This window comes from Ovis canadensis, chromosome 6 (assembly GCF_042477335.2).
Source record: "Ovis canadensis isolate MfBH-ARS-UI-01 breed Bighorn chromosome 6, ARS-UI_OviCan_v2, whole genome shotgun sequence".
Classification (NCBI taxonomy): domain Eukaryota; kingdom Metazoa; phylum Chordata; class Mammalia; order Artiodactyla; family Bovidae; genus Ovis; species Ovis canadensis.
This window is the reverse complement of record NC_091250.1, coordinates 75525207-75549161: the sequence shown is the minus strand read 5'-3', so window position 1 is coordinate 75549161 and position 23955 is coordinate 75525207. Positions and strand designations below refer to the sequence as shown.

The following is a 23955-nucleotide window of genomic DNA, read 5'->3' as shown; positions in this document are numbered from 1 at the left end:
TGGTATATATATATTTCAATCAGAAGACACAAAAGGGTCAGATCTCTTTTTTTAATAATTCATCCCTAATTTTGACCATCATCTTTTACAACTACAAGCAATGCAGGACAGAGCCACATATTGTTCCCCTGGACACTTTTCTGTTCAAAAAATACTACCACCTGGTGGTGACCAACCATAATTACAGGTCACCACAGGTAGCGTGCACAGATGGGCTTTGGCTTCCAGAAAGAGTTTGTATCTTGGGTCTGGCCAAGTATAACCTTAAACAAGTTATTTAACTCTTTTATTCTCATAATTTTTTCTACTGAAATAAAATTCACCTAACATAAAATTTACGATGTTAAAATGTACAATTCAGTGTGTTTTAGTACATTACAATGTTGTGCAACCATCAACATGATCTAATTCCAGAACATTCCATCATCTCAAAAAGAAATTCTGTGCCAGTTAGCAGTCAGTCTCCATCCCTGGCTTTCCAGTCCAAGAAAACAAAAATGAACTTTCTGTTTCTATGGATTCTATTCTAGACAATTTATATAAATGGAAATCATATAATATGCGTCCCTTGGTGTCTGGCTTCTTTCACACTGCATAATACTTACAAGGTTCATCTGTGTTGCAGCATGTGTCAGCATTTCATTCCTTTTTATGGCTTAATTATATTCCACTGTATCGATATTGGAGAAAGCAATGGCACCCCACTCCAGCAGTCTTGCCTGGAAGGCTGCAGTCCATGGGGTCGCTGAGGGTCGGACATGACTGAGCGACTTCAATTTTACTTTTCACTTTCACTCTTCACTTTCATGCATTGGGGAAGGAAATGGCAACCCACTCCAGTGTTATTGCCTGGAGAATCCCAGGGATGGGGGAGCCTGGTGGACTGCCATCTATGGGGTCGCACAGAGTCGGACACGACTGAAGTGACTTAGCAGTATCGATATACCACATTTTTTTCCATTCACCAGTGGATAGACATCTGGGTTGTTTCCACCTTTGGGCTATTATAAACATACATAAGTTTCTGTGTGGATGAATTGTGTTTTCAATTCTTTTGTGTACAAGCCTGGGACCAGAACTGCTGGGTCACATGGTAACTCTATGCTTAACCTTTCAAGGAATGTCAACCTTTTCCACAGGTTGCACCATTTAACATTCCCATCAGCAATATATGAGGGTTCCAATTCTCTGTATCCTTAGTAACACTTACTATTTTCCACTTTATTAAACTTACTAAGTCATCAGTTTCCTTATCTATAACATGAGAGGAATATCTACTCTTTATTCAGTCACTTACTCAAAAGGTTTTTAAAGTGTTGAATGGAAAGCAGAATATACAATAATGATTCAATAATTATCTCCGATTAAATTATTGGCCAAAAAGATGGGCATTTAATAATCAATTATAGGGGCTTCCCTAGTGGTTCAGTGGTTAGGAATCCACCTGCCAGTGCAGGGGGCCTAGGTTTGATTCCCAGTCAAGAAAGATGCCACATGCCGTGGAGCAACTACGCCCGTGCATCACAGCTACTGAAGTCTGCACACCTAGAGCCTGTGCCCCACAGAAGAGAAGCCACGCCAATGCAAAGACAATGAGAAGCCTGCACACAACAATGAAGAGCAACCCTGACTCGTCGCAACTAGAGAAAGCTCGCATGCACCTATGAAGACTCAGCACAGCCCACAGGCAAAAAGCCAACTAAATAAGAAGCTTTTTATAAATGCTGTGATACACAGGAGTACTAGCAGAAGTTTTTAACAGGCAGCCTAATTTAGTCTGAAAGTCAACAAGCGGTAACATAGATAAACATAAAGAAATGGAAGAGCAGCAAAACACAAGACAAGGATAAAGACACAGGGTAGAAAAAACTATGTAGGGATGTGGGGATTTATGCTAAATGAAACATGGCAACCTTATCACAGTGCTAATTATGTAACTAGTCATTCACTATCATCTATTCTACTAGATAGCAAACTCCATGAAGACGGTAATTGTGTGTCTTTTTCACTGCTTTATGTTTCATGTCAAGAATATATAAGATCATCAAGTTTTTATTGAGTAAATGATGTATTCATCCTCTACAGACAAAATATTCCCTTATAATACTTCTATATAGGAATTTTTGTTTTCTCTAGATTAAATAATGTATTTATCTCTTTTAATCTTCGTTGCTGTTTTCTAGATTTTCTCTAAGATTTTCAAAATTATATTTAAAAAACAAGTGGGGGAGGAAAATCCTCTACTCTATCAAAGAATGTCTGCTAATAAACCTTCCTTCCTTGTATGAAGGAATACAAATTATAAAAACACCATTATGGAACCACCAAGAATACACAGAAGAACTGTACAAAAAGGATCTTCACGACACAGATAATTACAATGATGTGATCATTCACCTAGAGCCAGACATCCTAGAATGTGAAGTCAAGTGGGCCTTAGGAAGCATCACTACGAACAAAGCTAGTGGAGGTGATGGAATTCCAGTTGAGCTATTTCAAATCCTGAAAGATGATGCTGTGAAAGTGCTACTACATTCAATATGCCAGCAAATTCGGAAAACTCAGCAGTGGCCACAAGACTGGAAAAGGTCAGTTTTCATTCCAATTCCAAAGAAAGGCAATGACAAAGAATGTCCAAACTACCACACAATTGCACTCATCTCACACGCTAGTAAAGTAATGCTCAAAATTCTCCAAGTCAGGCTTCAGCAATATGTGAACCATGAACTTCCAAATATTCAAGCTGGTTTTAGAAAAGGCAGAGGAACCAGAGATCAAATTGCCAACATCCACTGGATCATCAAAAAAGCAAGAGAAATTCCAGAAAAACATCTACTTCTGCTTTATTGACTATGCCAAAGCCTTTGACTGTGTGGATCACAATAAACTGTGGAAAATTCTGAGAGAGATGGGAATACCAGACCACCTGATCTGCCTCTTGAGAAACCTATATGCAGGTCAGGAAGCAACAGCTAGAACTGGACATGGAACAACAGACTGGTTCCAAATAGGAAAAGGAGTATGTCAAGGTTGTATATTGTCACCCTGTTCATTTAACTTATATGCAGAGTACATCACGAGAAACGCTGGGCTGGAGGAAGCACAAGCTGGAATCAAGATTGCCAGGAGAAATATCAATAATCTCAGATATGTAGATGACACCACCCTTATGGCAGAAAGTGAAGAGGAACTAAAGAGCCTCTTGATAAAAGTGAAAGAGGAGAGTGAAAATGTTGGCTTAAAGCTCAACATTCAGAAAACTAATATCATGGCATCTAGTCCCATCACTTCATAGAAAATAGATGGGGAAACAGTGGACACAGTGGCTGACTTTATTTTTCTGGGCTCTAAAATCACTGCGGATGGTGATTGCAGCCATGAAATTAAAAGACGCTTGCTCCTTAGAAGGAAAGTTATGAAAAAAAAAAAAGAAGAAAAGTTATGACCAACCTTGACAGCATATTAAAAAGCAGAGACATTACTTTGCCAACAAAGGTCCGTCTAGCCAAGGCTATGGTTTTTCCAGTGGTCATGTATGGATATGAGAGTTGGACTATAAAGAAGGCTGAGCTTCTTTATAAAAAAGAATTGACTATAGAGAAGAACTGATGCTTTTGAACTGTGATGTTGGAGAAGACTCTTGAGAGTCGCTTGGACTGCAAGGAGATCCAACCAGTCCATCCCAAAGGAGATCAGTCCTGGGTGTTCATTGGAAGGACTGATGCTAAAGCTGAAACTCCAATACTTTGGCCACCTGATGCGAATAGCTGACTCATTTGAAAAGACCCTCATGCTGGGAAAGATTGAGGGCAGGAGGAGAAGGGGACGACATAGGATGAGATGGTTGGATGGCATCACCGACTTGATGGACATGGCTTTGGGTGGACTCTGGGAGTTGGTGATGGACAGGGAGGCCTGGCGTGCTGCGGTTCATGGGGTCGCAAAGAGTTGGACACGACTGAGTGACTGAACTGAACTGATGGAACCACCAATAAAATAACTGATTCAGACAAGGACCATAAATGGATGCTAAAATCGTAAGGCAAAATGAGAACAGCTGTATGAAAACAGTTATTCACACAGTCACAAAGAATCAATCACCAAAATTTGCTAACTGACTACAAAGGGAGAAAAGGTATATTTACAAAGCAAAATCTGATATGATAGAGTTCTATATCTCAGCTAAGAAATCAAACTTAACACCACCAATAAGGGAAAACTGACCATATATGTCTTCTAATGAGTTCACCAAGGATGACCTAACATCACCTATGCAGCATTTTTACCAAGAAAATTTTAAAGCGAATCTAGCCATGAAGAAACAATCAGACAAATTTAAATTGTTCGACAATTTACCGAACGACTGACTTGGAATCTTTAAAAATGTCAATGACATGGAAAACAAAAATTAGACAAAGGAACTACTCTGTATCACAGGAGGCTACTGACTTGGGACCATCAACTAGAACATGGGATGCATGACTGAATCCTGGATTGGGGGTAGAAAATGGCACATAAGACCTTTCCATACAACTAGAAAACACTAAGTATGGCCTGTATATTAGACAACACTTTGTTAACAATGTTAAATGTCTTAAAAGTCATCATGTGTTGTGATTGTGTCAGAAAATGAATTTGTCCTCAAGTGATAAACATGCTGAGGTGTTCAAAAACAAAGCACCACAATCTTTAAAACTTATTCTCAAATGGTTCAGCAGAAAGCTATTTTAGAGAGAGAAAAATGCGGCCAAATGTTGACTGGTCAGTCTACAATTCATTCAACTTCTCTGTGTGTTTTAAATTTTTCAATATAAAAAGCTAAGGAAAAAAGATAGTGAAAAGAGTAGACATATATATTGATATGCAAAATAAAAATGCCCATCAACAGAGAGATGGGCACATTATGACATGGTCACATAATACTATACAGCAGTTATAATTTTTAAAAAAAACAATCCATTAAGATGAGTAGATCTTGAAAACTAGATTGGGTGAAAATAAGGCACTTGGCTGATGATACAGTGTGACTCCATATATGTTGATTTTTTAAAACTCACAAAAGGAACAAATAGACTGATGATGAATGCAAACTGAAGGGTGTTGATTTCCACCAGGAAGGTAAGAGAAAAAAAATAAAGCAGCACATACAGGAAAATGTTACCACTTGTTACTGTATACACATGGGTACAGAGGTGTTCTTATTTTACTCTGCAACCTTTTCAACATGGTCTGCATGATAAAAACATGAATTCTCAACCTTTTATATCAATTATATTTAATCAAGTATTGAACTAATAACACGACTGTGTTGAACTGATAAACTTATATAACATATAGTATACAACTTTCTAAAATATATATAAACGAATTAACCGGAATACAGCTATCAATGACAGAGCAGTATGATGGAACCACAGGGAATAGCTGAGGCATGGATTTTATGTCTCCACAATAAAATAGAAGATAAAAAGAAAGTCAAGTTGAGAATTCAAAATATTCTAGCAGTGGTAAAAGGAGATGATTCCCTACTATTAGTCTGGGTACTACAAAGATTGAATTTTCCTAAGTGCTACCATCTGGTGATGAAAAGGAAACAAGATAATAAACCAACAAGATACTTTAATGTATATGAAGTACATAATACGATTTTAAGAGGCAAGCAGCAGCTTTCCTATTGACCTGCAAAGACTAAACACAAGCAGAAAGGGAGAAGGGCATACCATTATAATGCAAACACTCAGAAATCCTGAATTTATGATAATTCTATAAAAATCCTATTTACTTCTATATTTTATTAAATCCTTATTTACTTCTGTATTTTATTAAATATCTGTTGAGCAACTGACATCTAATAAGTATCTAATAGCTCTAGTAAATGTCTATGAACAAAGATGTGTAATATTACTGAAAGGTCCAGAGAATTCTCAGATTACATCAAGCCCTCCCTTTGAGGCCCAAAAGTTGGTCTGACATATATACATGCCCAGTATAACAAAGGAATACAAACATGACTGAAGCAGGAAAATAAAAATGCTAATGGACAAGGCAGTTAGAATTCTTTCCCAAGGTTTTCTTGAAGAATAAGTCTAATACAAACATCCAGCAGTGTGGCACACATATCCTTAGCCTGCACATTCAGACTCCCTTGAATTTGCAAGTTATATCAATATAAACAAAGATATACTTTCTATTGAAATTGTGTAATAACTACAGTCCTACCTTCAGTTTTCTGCTGTAAAACTGTCGTCAAATGTTCTATAGCCTCATCCACATGCAGCCCATGGAGATCTAGAACATTCTGCGGCAATAGGGAGGCATTGACTTTCTCAAATATCTCCACGGCAGCAAGGTGATTAGCTTCTTTCATCTTCTGCTCATGGAGACTACCCTTTAAATATAAACATATCACCAGTGATCACTTTTCATATCTGCTACTTAGTAGGCAATGAGAAAATAAATAGTGCCCCCAGTAAAAAGAAGAAAAAAAAAAGGAAAAATTAATCTAAAATTTTTAATGCAATAGGCTAATATGCAAAAACACACCAAAAATTTAGGTGGATTTCAGTGAACTAATAACATAGTTCTTAAACTACTGGATCGTCATTTCTAACACATTCTCTGATCCAAAAATCATCGAAGAGGGACACAAATAAACAACATCCATCTCAAGAAGGAATCCAGTGGTTTACCTTTTGATAATCCTGAGTCTCAACCCTCTTAACAACTTGAAGTTACCCCTGAAGCCATCCCTTAAGGTCTGCTATTGTTGTTCACTAGGTAATACCAGTTTGATACTTTTTCTGCTCAGTCATAAAAAAGTAAGCTACGTGGAACCACAAGAAAACAAAAAGTCAATCAATCAGGTTTCCTTTAATAATATGCCGAATGGGGTCACAATGAATCAGACACGACTCAAGTGACAGAGCACATGCATGCCAAATGAGCCTAGGCAGAAATTCTACTTCCCTGAAAGATATTAATGTAACTTTCTTTTCCTGACTATGACAAGTGATACCTAACTAAAAATTCAAGCATGACAGAAAGCACACTTTCTCTGTAATCCCACCTGGGAAGGTAAATACTAACATTCCTCTGTGTTTCCTCCATAAAATTTGTAACTGTTTAGAAGTAGTAGTCAATGAGAGAACCCAACCTAAAAGAGATTAGGGACTATTGGAATTCTCAGACCATACAGTTCTTATGGAATAGGCTACTTTACATCACTTATAGAATATAATCTACATTCCCCAGAATAACTTCATCTAGTCACAGTACGAGTATTACCTCCTTCAAGATTATTCAGACATCATAGATGACAAAGACAAAAAGAACTGACCTGCTGGGCATAAAATGTGGCAACATTTTTCTTCCCCATCCGATAAGCTTCTTTTGCCTTGCTGTAGCATTCCATCCTCTTCTGCTGGTGCAGGAAAGCCTCTGCCCTGTAGTCATCATACTCTGGGTACTCAAAGTCCTGGAAAGATGGTTCACTTGGTGTATCTTCAGTTTCTTTCAATTTCTTTGCCTGTAAGGTGTTACACAATAAGTACAACCCAAAGAAAAGAACACACAATCTTTACCTTCAAAATCTGTACATGAAAACTGGGCTCTACTAATTTTTATCTTTCTTCTTAAAAAAACAGACAATATTTCCCTACCGTCTTCCTAGTAAGTCATGCACTTGTCAACCATCATTAACTTTTTCATACCATTGTAACCACTCTTATCCAAGGAGATGTTAAAAAGTTCTCTAAAACTATTGAAATAAAAAAATCAAGCCAAAAGAGAGAAAATAAAATATTCAAAGAATAACATTCATTTATCTAATGCAATATTTTCCAAATTTTAGTTTGCAAACCCATTCATAGGGTCAGTCCAATCACTGAAGGAAGTAATGGCAAATTTCAATTTATATTTTTAAAAAACCAATCAATAAAATAATTCAATAATATTCTTTTGAAAACAGAAGAGCATGTGGAGTGACCATGCCTGATAGTAGCTAAAAATCATAAGGAGGTTCATAGGGCAATTTCAATCAATTCAACCAACTAGCCACTATGGTGGTGTTGACTTTTTGAGCTTTCTGAAATATGATCAAGTAGCTGTTAGCCATATGGAAACTTAAAGAAACTAAACTAAATAACTCTAATTTAAAACATAAGATCATGAAAATAATTATGCAAATTAGCCTCAACACTAAACCAAATAAAAAAGAATAACATAAATGTATCACCACATTCCTAACTCATTACTAGAGTCAAAAATCTGTAAATATATTTTTATTTTTGCAATCAATACCCACGACTCTCCCTTACCTAAGAATATTCATAGGCCCTACATCCTTATGACATGCTCACTAATAATCATACTACTGTTTAACTATTTCATATTAATGTTTAAATAGTCTATAAGTATATAGCTTGTATCCTGGATAAAACCAAAGATTTTGCAGAGAAGGGATTAAAAAAAAGAAAACACTTTTTATGACCTTTGAAAAGCCATAGTGCCTAATATTACAAATATAAATATTTGCCCTAAAAGTCTCTATTGGTATTTATACTAAAAAATGCAAATCACATTTGGTTCTCTGGGAAGAGACCCTTCATTTCTTATTTTTAAAAAAGAAAAAAAAACAGGGAATTCCCAGACTGTCCAATAGTTAGAAATCTGTGCCTTCACTGCCTAGGCCCGGGTTTGATCCCTGTTCATGGAACTAACATCCCACAAGCCATGTGGCAAGGCCCAAAAAAAGAAAGGAAAAAAAAAAGGTATATAATGAGAGCTACTCTCATTTTAAAATGAAACCAAACTTTATTTTTATATCCCTTTCATAGTGATATGGTTTACTATAACTTTACTAACTAGGGCCAAGTGAAACATGCTTCCTAAGAATTCACAAGCCTGGTGGGCTGCAGTCCATGGGGTCTCGAAGAGTCGGACATGACTGAGCGACTTCACTTTCACTTTTCACTTTCATGCATTGGAGAAGGAAATGGCAACCCACTCCAGTGTTCTTGCCTGGAGAATCCCAGGGATGGGGGAGCCTGGTGGGCTGCCGTCTATGGGGTCGCACAGAGTCGGGCATGACTGTAGCGACTTAGCAGCAGCAGCAGCAGCATTCTCTTGAAAGCATGATGTACTGTAATATTAAAACCATTTCCAAAGGTAACAAACTTGCAAATTTCATTAACAACTGAAGGGAAAAGGTACTAGTATTAAGAAAACACAGTTTTAGATAAATGTTAGTTTCTTGAACAAAACTGGGAAACCAAAATGCTACCGGGGTCATGATACTCTCTTTTAGTATCTCTGGTCCTTTGAGGTCCTGGGATATCAAAGACAGACTGTTCTGCCCACAAATCTTAACAGCATTTTTATCAGTGTTGTGACATCTGCCTACATTTTTTTGAGAAAGACTAAGTATAACTTATCTCCAGTATACCTTATTCAAATTTATGTTTTGGCCAACATGTACACAACTCACAAACTCTTTCTTGATTCCAACATCTTCTAACCATCTCCCACTTTCAGCAAGCACACTTCCCAATCACTTCCTCTACTGCCATAATGACCAAGAGTGCCTTGCTCTATTATCAGGAGAAAAAGTAATCTTTATTCCCAGTCTGGCACTGAAGGTCTCACCATCATCTTGCACTCTTTGAATCTTGTAACATATTACACCTATGCGTGATGAACACAGGCATCAGTTGTGCCACATACTTCCTGCTCCGTGTACACACTAACAGATAACATACTATTCCTATCCATGACACACACAGCCATCAGTGGTACCACATACTTCCTGCTCCGTGTACATACTACCAGATCACATGAACATCAAAATTACCCAAGTCCTATCAGCTAAATTCTGGTGAAATAGTCAAAGAAAAAAAGGAGCACACAAGTTTATCCATAAGTGGTCTTATCAACAAGTAAAGCAGGATGATTGAGTACTGTTTAAAAAAAAAGTCTAAAACTAATGCAAGATTAATATATAAAATCAATTGTATTTCTATTTGCAGTGGATAAGCCAAAAATAAAATTAAGAAAACAATTTCATTTACAGTGGCATCAAAAAAATAAAATACCTCAAAATAAATTTAACAAAACTCATGTATAACTTATATTCGAAACTACAACACACTGTTGAATGAACTTAAGAGGAACTAAATAAATTGAAAGGTACTTCCACATTCACAAATTGGAAGAGAGCATTGTTAAGATGGCAATACACCTCAAATTGACCTGCAGACTCAGTACAATCCCCATGAAAATTCCAACTGGCTTCTTTGCAGAAACTGACAAGCTGATCCTAAAAGTCACACAGAAATGCAAGGGGACCAGAATAGCCAAAATAATCTTAGGCAGAAAAAAGAACATAGTTGAAAACTCACATTTCTCAATTTCAAAACTTACTATAAAGTTACAGCAGTCAAGACTATGACTATGGTACAGGCATAATGACAGACATACAAAACAATGGAATGAAACTGAGAGTCTAGTAAAAAATTTACAGTCAATTCATTTCCAACTAGGGTGCTAAGAAAATTCAATGTGGGAAAAATAATCTTTGCAACAAGTGGTACTGTGATAACTGAATATCCATATGCAAAAGAATAAACCTGAACCCCTATCTCACACCACATACAAAGATCTAAATGTAAGCACTAAAACTATAAAAGAATTTAAAACTATAAGAAAACTTGGGTGTAAGTTTGATGACTTTGGATTAGGCAATAGTTTCTTAGGTGTGACATGAAAAGTACATCCAACAAAAGAAGTAAATTGAAAAAAAAAAAAAGAAGTGAATTGCATGTGATCAATTTTTAAACTTTTGTGCTTCAAAGTACATCAGCAAAAAAGTGAAAAGACAACCCTTGAAATGGGAAGAAGTCTGCAAGTCATATGTCTGAAAAGGGACTTGCATGTAGACTATATAAAAACTCATACAACTAAAGAAATTTTTTTTAATTGTAATGGGCTACGGATATTAATAGACACTTCTTCAAAGAAGATATAATACAAATGGCCAATAAGCACATCAAAAGATGCTCAACATCACCAGCCATCAGGGAAATGCAAATCAAAATCACAATGAGATACCACTTCTATATTAACTATGTCTTTTATTTCTTATATTCTGATGCTTTGACATGAGGCCTTGCTAATCCCTAGAGACAAAGCCCCCACCTTGGGGTTAGTTAATTCCTAGAGATTGGAAACAATTCACTTGCTGGCACACTTTACACATGCAAACCATCCAATCTAGAACCCATACCCACAACCACTTCTATTATGGGCTCTCACTCTCTGGCCACCATTCACATACCCTAATCACTGAAGCCAGGTACCAGAAAACTAGGAACAGTTCCTATGCCCCTGAGTCTGCTGAAAGTATTCAAACTAGCCAATCCTGAACCTAGTTATCACCCTGTTTTGCCAAGTCTTTCCCACAGAAACCACAAAAAAAGGCTCTTGGGCACATTTCCCCCTTCTCTCCTTGACCCTGGTGCTTCCTCATGGGGCTCTGGGTGGTAGGCCATACCTCTTGCTTCTGTAACTATAATAAACTTCTTCCTTCATGTCATTTCCATACCTGGTGTCTTACCATACCTGATTAAAACAAATCCCAGGTATCCATCAAACAACTTCAATTCTACTCAGATGGCTTTAATCAAAAAGACAAGATGATTACAAAGTGTCATAGAGGATGCAGAGAAATTCTAACCCTCATACACTGCTGATGGAAACGTAAAAGAATGTAACCATCTGGGGAAAATGCTTGGCAGTTCCTCAAATGGCTAAACGTTTCTGGGCTTCCCAAGTGGCTCTGCCTGCAATCAGGGCGACCCAGGTCTGACACAGTTATACTCTAAGACCCATCATACTGCATTCCATAGTTATTCAATTAAACCTCATACGTTTCATGTGTAGCCTACACAAGAAAAGTAACAGAAATTCAAACGTTTGTCATATACAATGACACTGAAGAAAAAATATAATCCGCTATAAATTCATTATTTTGAGCGGATATTATTAACCAAATATGCTATTATTGGTTAAATTTTCAGTCTACAAAAAATGGTGAGAAATAAACATTCATCTAACAAATCAATTATATTTCATACATAATTATTTTTACCATTATTGTAAAACACTAAGAAGCTCTATACCTTTTTCTCCTTAGACTTCTGTGCAGTATGAGAAGTGATGTTCTCATTTTGGTGAACAAATTCTTGTGCTACCACTGTTTTTACAGGGTCTCCTTCAAGAACACAATTTAGAAATTGCACTGTGTGTTCTAATGAATAGCTGTAGAGAGTTAAAGTATAAATATGAGGTCAGTGAATTAAAATAAAAGTTATGTGGAAACATTAACAAAGGCAACCTTTAAAACATCTTAGAAGAATACGAAAAATTGGCTCACTTCTTAGTTTTAAACATCAAAATTAAATGCTCGTTCTGCATCTCAAGACTCAAGAATGAACAGAAAGTGTAAAGTTAAGAGGCTCTCAAAAATTAATTTTTTAAATGAATACCCCAAAGTAACATATTAATAATTAATTCATATTCTTATATTTTATTCCAGGTAGATTTTCCACAACTCTTTCTTTCCTCTTATCACACATACTTAGTCCCCTCTGAATTCACACGTTTCAGTTTCCTTCATACATGAAAAACAGACAATAGATCTTTACGCTAAGATCGTATTCTGTCAAATTTCACATTTTACTTAAACCATAGGGTTCCAGTCAAAGAAATTCTAAGCAGAGATATGGAAAGGAAAAAGTAAAAAACTATCCTACCTCCCAACACTACACCATTTAGGCGTATTTTCATGGTGATACTACATTATGTGGAATATGAAATGCTACAAAAATTGACAAAAGCCTGAAACACATGTTCCCATAACCAAAGAAACTCTTTCCAAAGCAAATTATAAATGATTTTATACTTATTACTTTTCATGATTCTGATCTCTTCCAAAGGCTAGATAATGAAGAGCTGACCACAAAGACTATTTTTGAAATGCAATACTTATGCAAAATACTGTGATATTTTGCTATTCTTCAATTTATTAAAGCAACCCCTGAAGGGGAATCATTTGGGACTACCAATTCCACTTGAGCACTCTCATCTTACTGCCTAACATATACTCAACAAATAGGAGTTTCTTGGAGGCTAGAAATTGCCAGAAATTGTCCACATCCTAACCAGTCCTTAAAATCACCTAGTTTGCCCACTTTTAGGGCTAGAAGCCAGGCTTCCCTGGTGGCTCAGACAGTAAAGCGTCTGTCTACAATGTGGGAGACCGGGGTTGGGAAGATCCCCTGGAGAAGGAAATGGCAATCCATTCCAGTACTATTGCCTGGGAAATCTCATGGACAGAGGAGCCTGGTAGGCTACAGTCTAGAGGTCGCAAAGAGTTGGACACGACTGAGTGATTTCACCTTCACTTTCAGGGCTAGAAGCCAGTCTCCACCACAGGTGTTGTTAGGAGTATATGGTTCTGGAAGATTACACTGCAGGCATATAATGCAGTAAGTAACTGACTGAACCTTCTCCAAGCCAGGCTTCAGCGATACATGAACCGTGAACTTCCAGATGTTCAAGCTGGTTTTAGATAAGGCAGAGGAACCAGAGATCAAATTGCCAACATCTGCTGGATGATCGAAAAAGCAAGAGAGTTCCAGAAAAAACATCTATTTCTGCTTTACTGACTATGCCAAAGCCTTTGACTGTGTGGATCACAATAAACTGTGGAAAATTCTGAAAGAGACCACCTGACCTGCCTCTTGAGAAACCTATATGCAGGTCAGGAAGCAACAGTTAGAACTGGACATGGAACAACAGACTGGTTCCAAATGGGAAAAGGAGTACGTCAAGGCTGTATACTGTCACCCTGTTCATTTAACTTATATGCAGAGTACATCACGAGAAACGCTGGGCTGGAGGAAGCACAAGCTGGAATCAAGATTGCCAGGAGAGATATCAATAATCTCAGATATGTAGATGACACCACCCTTATGGCAGAAAGTGAAGAGGAACTAAAGAGCCTCTTGATGAAAGTGAAAGAGGAGAGTGAAAAATTTGGCTTAAAGCTCAACATTCAGAAAACAAAGATCATGGCATCTGGTCCCATCACTTCATGGGAAATAGATGGGGAAACAGTGGAAACAGTGTCAGGCTTTATTTTCTTGGGCTCCAGAATCACTGCAGATGGTGACTGCAGCCATGAAATTAAAAGACGCTTACTCCTTGGAAAGAAAGTTATGACCAACCTAGATAGTATATTCAAAAGCAGAGACATTACATGGCCAACAAAGGTCTATCTAGACAAGACTATGGTTTTTCCAGTGGTCATGTATGGATGTGAGAGTTGGACTGTGAAGAAAGCTGAGTGCCGAAGAATTGATGCTTTTGAACTGTGGTGTTGGAGAAGACTCTTGAGAGTCCCATGGCCTGCAAGGAGGTCCAACCAGTCCATCCTACAGGAGATCAGTCCTGGGTGTTCATTGGAAGGACTGATGCTAAAGCTGAAACTCCAATACTTTGGCCACCTCATGCGAAGAGTTGACTCATTGGAAAAGACCCTGATGCTGGGAGGGATTGGGGGCAGAAGGAGAAGGGGATGACAGAGGATGAGGTGGCTGGATGGCATCACCGACTCGATGGATATGAGTCTGAGTGAACTCCGGGAGTTGGTGATGGACAGGGAGGCCTGGCGTGCTGCGATTCATGGGGTCGCAAAGAGTCGGACACGACTGAGCGACTGAACTGAACTGAACCCTTCTTATCAGGGTGAAGCTAACACTACTGCTGAGACAAGTATCCAGCTGTTGGCAGACAAATGGAGGATCACTGAATATCATAATACCTACCCTTGGGACCTGACTGATCAATCATTCTGAGGACTGAAAGGAAGTACTCAGTCCTCTAACCTCACCTGGGACCCACAACTCTGGGTAGTTTCACATCAGACCTTCTTGCCCTAGGTTCCCACAGAAGAGAGTTGCCATATGCTAGCACCAACCCTCCTAACTCCCAATGCCTGGGGTATTTTAACACATAATTCTAAGAAAACAGCTGCTCAGGTAACAAAAATAAATAGAAAATTGGTGGGCTGAAATAATACCACGAAAAACTTCATTCAAGTGACATATTTAGAACTCTGCATACTCAGCAGAGAATATTCTTTTTAAAAAGCACCTTCATGTAATATTTATAACTGATCATGTATTAAACCATAAAGAAAATTTCAAATTCCCAAAAGCAGGACTCTTTCAGGCTGCATTCTTATGCCTCAACACAACACAACAAAATAAACAGTAACCACCACCACCGCTACCATCACCACCAAACTATCAATCCATTTAGAAAATTTCAAACTCTTGGATGAATGAGAAAATCAAACTGAATTAGATTTTTACAGAAAAAAATGAAAGTACTATATATCAAAATCAAAATATCACATATATATATATCAAAAACATAAAATAGAGAAAAATTTATACCCTTAAATATATTTGTTATCAAATACTGAAAGGAAACAAACTAACCAAAGAATTGAAGATATGTCAACAAATTTAAAGAGAAAGGAATCAACACAAATAGAAAGCAATTATCAAAAATAAAAGCAAAAATAAATGATTAGAGAATACAAAACAGACTTTGATCAATAAACCAAGAGCTTGCTCTTTAAAAGGGCCATTCTGACAAACAGCAAAAACAAAGAAAACAGAAAAGAAAAACCTTAGGAAAGGAAAGAAGGATATGATCAAATACAAAAGAATAGTTTTAATTATCACAGAATATTATATATAACAATAATAACCCTGAAAATCAAGGTAAAACAAATGGTTTTCTAGAAGACAAACCACCAGAAAAGACTCACAGGAACAAAAAAAAAAAAACAGGCAAATATTTGAATAAAGCAATACCCTTAAAAGGTAGTGAAAAGTTCTAAAAGACTTCCCTAAAAAGGCACAACCCCAGAATCTTCAAGGTACCAATTTATTTAAATTTTCCAGAGCAAGTTGCTCAGTCGTGTCTGACTCCGTGACCCCATGAACTGTGTCCCTCTAGATTCCTCTGTCCTCTGGAATTTTCCAGGAAGGAATACTGAAGTGGGTTGCCATTTCCTTCTCCAGGGGATCCTCTTGACCCAGGGACTAAACCTGCGTCTCCCGCAGCTAGATTCTTTACCATTGAGCCACCAAAAAGCACTTTTATTAAGCCAAATACCAAATAAAACCCTAAAACCAAATCTGACAAAGACAGCAAAGGAACAGAAAATTACAGACTAATCTCACTTAACAACTGTTGCAAAAAGCTGAAATCAACTCTGATATTGCATTAAAGGAAAAAAACAAAAATATGAGAGAATTTTTATTCTAGAAATTACTGGTGATTGACATGAAATATACTAGTAAACTAAAGAAAAAAATCTGTATTAGATTCTCCAAAGAGTCTAAAAAGGCACCTATTTAAAACAACTCTTGCTAAAATAAAAATTTAAGGAATACATTAAGATCAAAACTATGTATTACTCAAACCAGAAGCATTCCCAACATAGCAAACATCAAAACACACTATTACACTACAATATTGAAAATAAAATTTAGGATCAAATGGCTCAATGGAATCAAAGAGTCAATAAAAGAAAATGTATATTTGAGAATGTGAGAAATATTAGTGGCTATATTTTATATCAGTGTGTAAAGATGATCTATCTACCCAGTTTATCATTCGGAAAAAAATTAAGTTAAATCTCTACTTCATACTAAACACACAAAAATGTTACGTAAATTTTTTAAATTTCACTATTAAAAATACTGAACGATAGTCAAAGATCCTGTGTGCTACAGCTAAGATTTGGTGCAGTCAAATATATAAATTAAGAAAAATAAATTAAGGGCTTCACTGGTGGCTCAGTGGTAGAGTCCACCTGCCAACGCAAGGAGACATGGGTTCGATCCCTGGTCTGGGAGGATCCCACATGCCTCAGAGCAACTAAGCCCATGTGCCACAACTATTGAGCCTGTGCTCTAGAGCCCAAGAATCACAACTACCGAAGACTGTGCTCCACAACAAGAAAAGCCACCGCAATGCGAAGCCTGCATGCCACAAGTAGAGAGCAGTCCCTGTTTGCCACAACTAGAGAAAAGCTTGAGCAGCAACAAAGACACAGGACAGCCAAAAATAAATAAATAAACAAAATTATATATTAAAAAGTTTCTTTTAAAAAAAAGCAAATTTAAAAATAAATACTGGAATAAATATGGAATAAATAAATTCTATAATGTTGGGGTGGGGCAGATTTCTCAAAAAGAGTTAAAACTCCAAACCAATAAGAAAAACAATTTTCTGATAAAACATGAATTAAAAAATGTTTATGACCAATGAGATTTTATCAAGAAAATTTATTATAATCTATATTAACAAAGATAACTACACATAATATACAAAGAATTCTCATAAATGTAGAAAGAAATACAAAGAGCCAAAAGAAGACAGGTAAAAAGAAGCAATTTAATAGAAAAAGAAATCAATGGGAAAAAAGCTCAACCTCACTAATAATAAAAATTTAAGCAACAATGAAATATTTTTCCCACCAGACTGGCAAAAAATTAAAGATTCTTAATGTTCAGGGCAAGTTACACAATCAGTGCATATAAGTAATACGGAAAGCCCTTATAAAAGGAAATTTGGCATTAGCTATAAACATTTTAGTGTATCTACTCTGAATCAGCAATTTCACTTTTAGAAACTAGCTTAGGATAACATTCACCCATGCACACAAAAATGTATGTTCAATGTTGCTCAGTGCAACATGGTTTCCAACTTTTCTTATAGTCAAAAAGCCTGTAAACAGAGCATGTTTAAACAAAGGACAGTACTTTAAGACATCACTTTCAGAGTACTATGGAATACTCTATAGACATTAAAAAGAAAAGAGTATTTATTCTGTCACAAAGTATGGACAGAAAAAATAAATAACAGCAAGACTACAAAATAGTATATAAAACACAATCTATATATATATATATAGTCAACAAAATAAATAGGTACACATGTGTACGCATATTTAGTATATGAACACGAGAAAAAATTGAGGAGGAATATGAACCAATTGACAAAAATTCCTCACTTTCTACATTACTGCATTTAAATGGTTTATAATATACCTCTATTATTTTTGTTATCAGAAAAAATAAAAATAAGGGATTAAAATGTATGACATACACTTTCAATCACATCACAACAGAAACTGCAGACAATCCTTCTAGTACTCACTTGTGGTCCTTGAAAATGTCCACCAGGAAATTTTGGTTAATGGCTGGAAATATCTTAAAGAGTTGCTTCTCCTTTAGCTTAGTGGCACAATCTTTCTCAAACATAAGTGTCTCCCTTTTCTAAAACAGACAAAAAAGACAAAACTCATTCTTACTATGGAATTTACAATACTAGTTATGCTGATCCAAAACCACGCTTATTTCATTGCAAAAACACTAATAATTTAAAAGTAACCACAGACTTTCTTCATTGATTAAAGGCTGAAAATAGAAATATAAGCATTCTTGCACTGTTTATTTATATCCCATTTTTTACTAAGTATTCGAAGCTGCTTACTAATACACACACATAATCACACATATACATATATATGTGTGTGCATGTGTGTATATATATATATATATATATATATATATACTATCACATATGACACATGTGCTGTGTCGCTCAGTCGTGTCCAACTCTTTGTGACCCTATGGACTGTAGCCCGCCAGGATCCTCTGTTCATGGGATTCTCCAGGAAAGAATACTGGAGTGGGTTGCCACACCCTCCTCCAGAGGATCGTCCCAACACAGGGATTGAACACAGGTCTCCCACATTGCAGATGGATTCTTTACCGTCTGAGCCACCAGGGAAGCCCACATTCGATCATATATTACACATATAAAAAGGGTGAAGTATATACATATAAACAGGATATAAATAAATGAAGAAATCAGAGAGTAGAGAAAATAAAAGTAAGAATACAGGATAAAACTAACAAGAAAATTAGTATAAATAAATGCATGCTACAAAATCCTGTACAATTCCTAAAGGTGGGTCACAGATTCAGTTCTGAGCTTCTCAATGGCCAAAGCAAACGAGAAAACAAAGATTCTCAGTGTCCATGAAACAAAAAATCAGCTGCTCAGGAGAAGAACAGCTTTTTCTGGTACTGAGACCTGAAAGAAATTTCTCGCATGGGTCCTCATAAAAGGGACACTCTGTGATGCTGTGAACAACGTCCTTAAAAACACATTCTCCTCAATGGGCAGAAACTACAACGTACAAATGAGGTGCAAATTCAGGCTGACAGAAAAATCCACATTAAAAATTTTTTTTCACAAACATATTTATTCCAAAGGAATTGTATGAGAATTGCTAAGTGTTATTTTTTCAAAGTTGTATTTGGATTGTTTAAATTGCCAAACCAAACAGGCTTTTCTAACATGTGCTAATTTAATTCTAATTAAGGATTATAGTAATCATTTGTAAAGGGATTTCTAACTCTAAGACAATTTGTTAACATTGTGATTTAACTATGTAATATTTTTGTTTATTCCAAAAGTTCTAGTGTCTAAAAAATAACTTCCTATAAAAGTTCAAAGGGTATCTGAAAATGTAAAAATTACAATAATTTGGGACAGTCCTAGAATAGCTATTGGTTTTGAAACCTAGCCATATTTAGGCCATTTATAATACCAAACAACAACAGAAAAAGAATCACAACAGGCAACAACCTGACCAGTCAAAAAGACTGGTGAAGCTGAATGTATCACCTACCACAAGAGTGATGAAAACAAGCCACCTCAAGAATTTTAAATATTTCACATCTTATTTTAAGATATACATTATAATCTGATCTTACTAAAAAATTCAGTGATTTTTTTTTTTAAAAAAAACCTCAGTGATCAGATTTACTAGCATCTGCCAGGTCATAGAGTATCTCTAAACTACAAGTTCTAAGGTCTTATGAATTAACTGAAAACAGCAAGGAGATTAAATCAGTCAATCCTAAAGGAAGTCAACCCTGAATATTCATTGGAAGGACTGATGCTGAAGCTGAAGCTCCAAGACTTTGGCCACCTGATGCAAAGAGTCAGCTCACTGGAAAAGACCCTGATGCTGGGAAAGATGGAGGGCAGAAGGAGAAGGGGGAGATAGAGGATGAGATCGTTGGATCGCATCAGCGACTCACTGGACAAGAGTTTGAGCAAATTCCAAGAGATAGTGAAGGACAAGGAAGCTCGGTGTGCTGCAGTTCATGAAGTCCCAGAGTCGGACATGACTTAGCGACTGAACAACAACAATCATCTTACAATTAATTATCCTCTTCATGCATTATGCCTAATTTTTATTTTGTATTCTTTGCTTTAAAAGAATGTAAAGTGTATTTCTCCTTTGGAAAATTCTGAGAAATTACTGAGAAATTTTTCCAGAAATTCTCTTACTGAGCCTCTACTTAAGCAAGAATATCTTTAGGATCAAAAGAGTATAGCTTCTATTATCAAATTCACAAAAAGACAAGAAAAATCACTGACAGAAAAAAAATTAAGTTGGAAACTCAAAGAAACTTATTTGTTCATCATTATGTGAAGTGAAGTGAAATGAAAGTCGCTCAGTTGTGTCTGACTCTTTGTGACGGCAGGAACTACACACAGTCCATGGAATTCTCTAGGCCAGAGTACTGGAGTGGGTAGACTGTTTCTCCAGGAGATCTTCCCAACCCAGGTATACTAAGAAATAAAAAGGCAGGCTAGAACCATAAACAAAAGTTTCAGCAGCAGAAAACACCATTTCAACAAAAAGTGCCTCATCATTTGAGCGTAAGTTCTAGGCTTTCCTTATATGTAAATTGAAGAGGATATCTGAAACAACACTAAATTATAAGATCCTACTGAAGAGACTGTTCCTTGGATTATATAAACACGTAAAGTTGGTAACGGTAGCATATTTCCAAATTAATTAACAAGTGAGGAAAATAAATATGAAAGTAGAAAAATCCCATCATTCTTTCTACACCCCCATTCTATCAATATATATTTCAACCAATATAAAGATGTTTCTTTGAGCAGTCAAATAAGTAGGAAAAAGAGGGGGAAAGGTTGTAAGATCACCAACTAAGAATTTTTTTTTTTTTCCTAGAGAACTGAACTAATAATCTCTAAGGTCTTTTCCCTTTTGATGAAGAAGCTGAAGTTGAACGGTTCCATGAAGACCTACAAGACCTTTTAGAACTAACACCCAAAAAAGATGTCCTTTTCATTATAGGGGACTGGAATGCACAGTAGGAAGTCAAGAAACACCTGGATTGACAGGCAAATTTGGCCTTGGAATACGGAATGAAGCAGGGCAAAGACTAATAGAGTTTTGCCAAGAAAATGCACTGGTCATAGCAAACACCCTCTTCCAACAACACAAGAAAAAACTCTACACATGGACATCACCAGATGGTCAACACCGAAATCAGATTGATTATATTTTTTGCAGCCAAAGATGGAGAAGCTCTATACAGTCAACAAAAACAAGACCAGGACCTGACTGTGGCTCAGATCATGAACTCCTTATTGCCAAATTCAGACTTAAATTGAAGAAAGCAGGGAAAACCACTAGACCATTCAGGTATGACCTAAATCAAATCCCTTATGATTATACAGTGGAAATGAGAAATAGATTTAAGGGACTAGATCTGATAGATAGAGTGCCTGATGAACTATGGACGGAGGTTCCTGACATTGTACAGGAAACAGGGATCAAGACCATCCCCATGGAAAAGAAATGCCAAAAAGCAAAATGGCTGTCTGGGGAGGCCTTACAAATGGCTGTGAAAAGAAAACAGGCGAAAAGCAAAGGAGAAAAGGAAAGATATAAGCATCTGAATGCAGAGTTCCAAAGAATAGCAAAAAGATAAGAAAGCCTTCTTCAGCGATCAATGCAAAGGAACAGAGGGAAACAACAGAATGGGAGACTAGAGATCTCTTCAAGAAAATTAGATACCAAGGAAACATTTCATGCAAAGATGGGCTCGATAAAGGACAGAAATGGTAGGGACCTAACAGAAGCAGAAGATTTTAAGAAGAGGTGGCAGGAATACACCACAGGAAGAACTATACAAAAAAGACCTTCACGACCAAGATAATCATGATGGTGTGATCACTCACTTAGAGCCAGACATCCTGGAATGTGAAGTCAAGTGGGCCTTAGAAAGCATCACTACAAACAAAGCTAGTGGAGGTGATGGAATTCCAGTTGAGCTATTTCAAATCCTGAAAGATGATGCTGTGAAAGTGCTACACTCAATAGGCCAGCAAATTTGGAAAACTCAGCAGTGGCCACAGGACTGGAAAAGGTCAGTTTTCATTCCAATGCCAAAGAAAGGCAATGCCAAAGAATGCTCAAACTACTGCACAATTGCACTCATCTCACATGCTAGTAAAGTAATGCTCAAAATTCTCCCAGCCAGGCTTCAGCAATACCTGAACCAAGAACTTCCTGATGTTCAAGCTGGTTTTAGAAAAGGCAGAGGAACCAGAGATCAAATTGCCAACATCCACTGGATAATCGAAAAAGCAAGAGAGTTCCAGAAAAACATCTATTTCTGCTTTATTGACTATGCCAAAGCCTTTGACTGTGTGGATCACAATAAACTGTGGAAAATTCTGAAAGAGATGGGAATACCAGACCACCACCTGATCTGCCTCTTGAGAAACCTATATGCAGGTCAGGAAGCAACAGCTAGAACTGGACATGGAACAACAGACTGGTTCCAAATAGGAAAAGGAGTACGTCGAGGCTGTATATTGTCACCCTGCTTATTTAACTTCTGTGCAGAGTACATCATGAGAAACGCTGAGCTGGAAGAAACACAAGCTGGAATCAAGACTGCCGGGAGAAAACAATAACCTCAGATATGCAGATGACATCACCCTATGGCAGAAAGTGAAGAGGAACTAAAAAGCCTCTTGATGAAAGTGAAAGAGGAGAGTGAAAAAGTTGGCTTAAAGCTCAACATTCAGAAAAGGAAGATCATGGCATCTGATCCCATCACTTCATGGGAAATAGATGGGGAAACAGTGGAAACAGGGTCAGACTTCATTTTTTTGGGCTCCAACATCACTGCAGATGGTGACTGCAGCCATGAAATTAAAAGACGCTTACTCCTTGGAAGAAAAGTTATGACCAACCTAGACAGCATATCCAAAAGCAGAGGCATTACTTTGCCAACTAAGGTCCGTCTAGTCAAGGCTATGGTTTTTCCAGTAGTCATGTATGGATGTGAGAGTTGGACTGTGAAGAAGGCTGAGTGCCGAAGAATTGATGCTTTTGAACTGTGGTGTTGGAGAAGACTCTTGCGAGTCCCTTGGACTGCAAAGAGATCCAACCAGTCCATTCTGAAGGAGATCAGCCCTGGGATTTCTTTGGAAGGACTGATGCTAAAGCTGAAACTCCAGTACTTTGGCCACCTCATTTGAAGCATTGACTCATTGGAAAAGACTCTGATGCTGGGAGGGATTGGGGGCAGGAGGAGAAGGGGATGACAGAGGATGAGATGGCTGGATGGCATCACTGACTCTACGGACCTGAGTCTGAGTGAACTCTGGGAGTTGGTGATGGACAGGGAGGCCTGGTATGCTGCGATTCATGGGGTCGCAAAGAGTCGGACACGACTAAGCAACTAAACTGACTGAATACTAATTTTCAGAATTCCAAAAAAAGTTAAGAAAAAGAAATGCAAAGGAAACCAAATTATCTTATGAATTCAGATAGTTCAGTTCAGTTCAGTCATATAGTTAGATAGTCTGAAAAAGAAAAAAAATTAAATTCAGAGCAAAGTGAAGTATCTGTTTGAACTTGTCTTATTGAAAAATTAGATAGGAAAAGAAGAGTACTTAATTTAA

General features: G+C 37.0%; 1 protein-coding gene across 11 annotated transcripts in view; it reads right to left on the bottom strand.

Moving 5' to 3' along the window:
* Window positions 1-23955, bottom strand: part of N4BP2 (NEDD4 binding protein 2) — a 104451-nt gene that overhangs the window by 7143 nt on the left and 73353 nt on the right. For all 11 annotated transcript variants that reach the window (XM_069593917.1, XM_069593922.1, XM_069593926.1 and 8 more), the window contains 4 exons: window positions 18298-18416; window positions 12174-12312; window positions 7337-7525; window positions 6220-6388 (listed from right to left, as the gene is read on the bottom strand). In XM_069593917.1, coding sequence (XP_069450018.1) covers window positions 6220-6388; window positions 7337-7525; window positions 12174-12312; window positions 18298-18416 — 616 coding nt within the window. The remainder of the gene's footprint in view (window positions 1-6219; window positions 6389-7336; window positions 7526-12173; window positions 12313-18297; window positions 18417-23955) is intronic.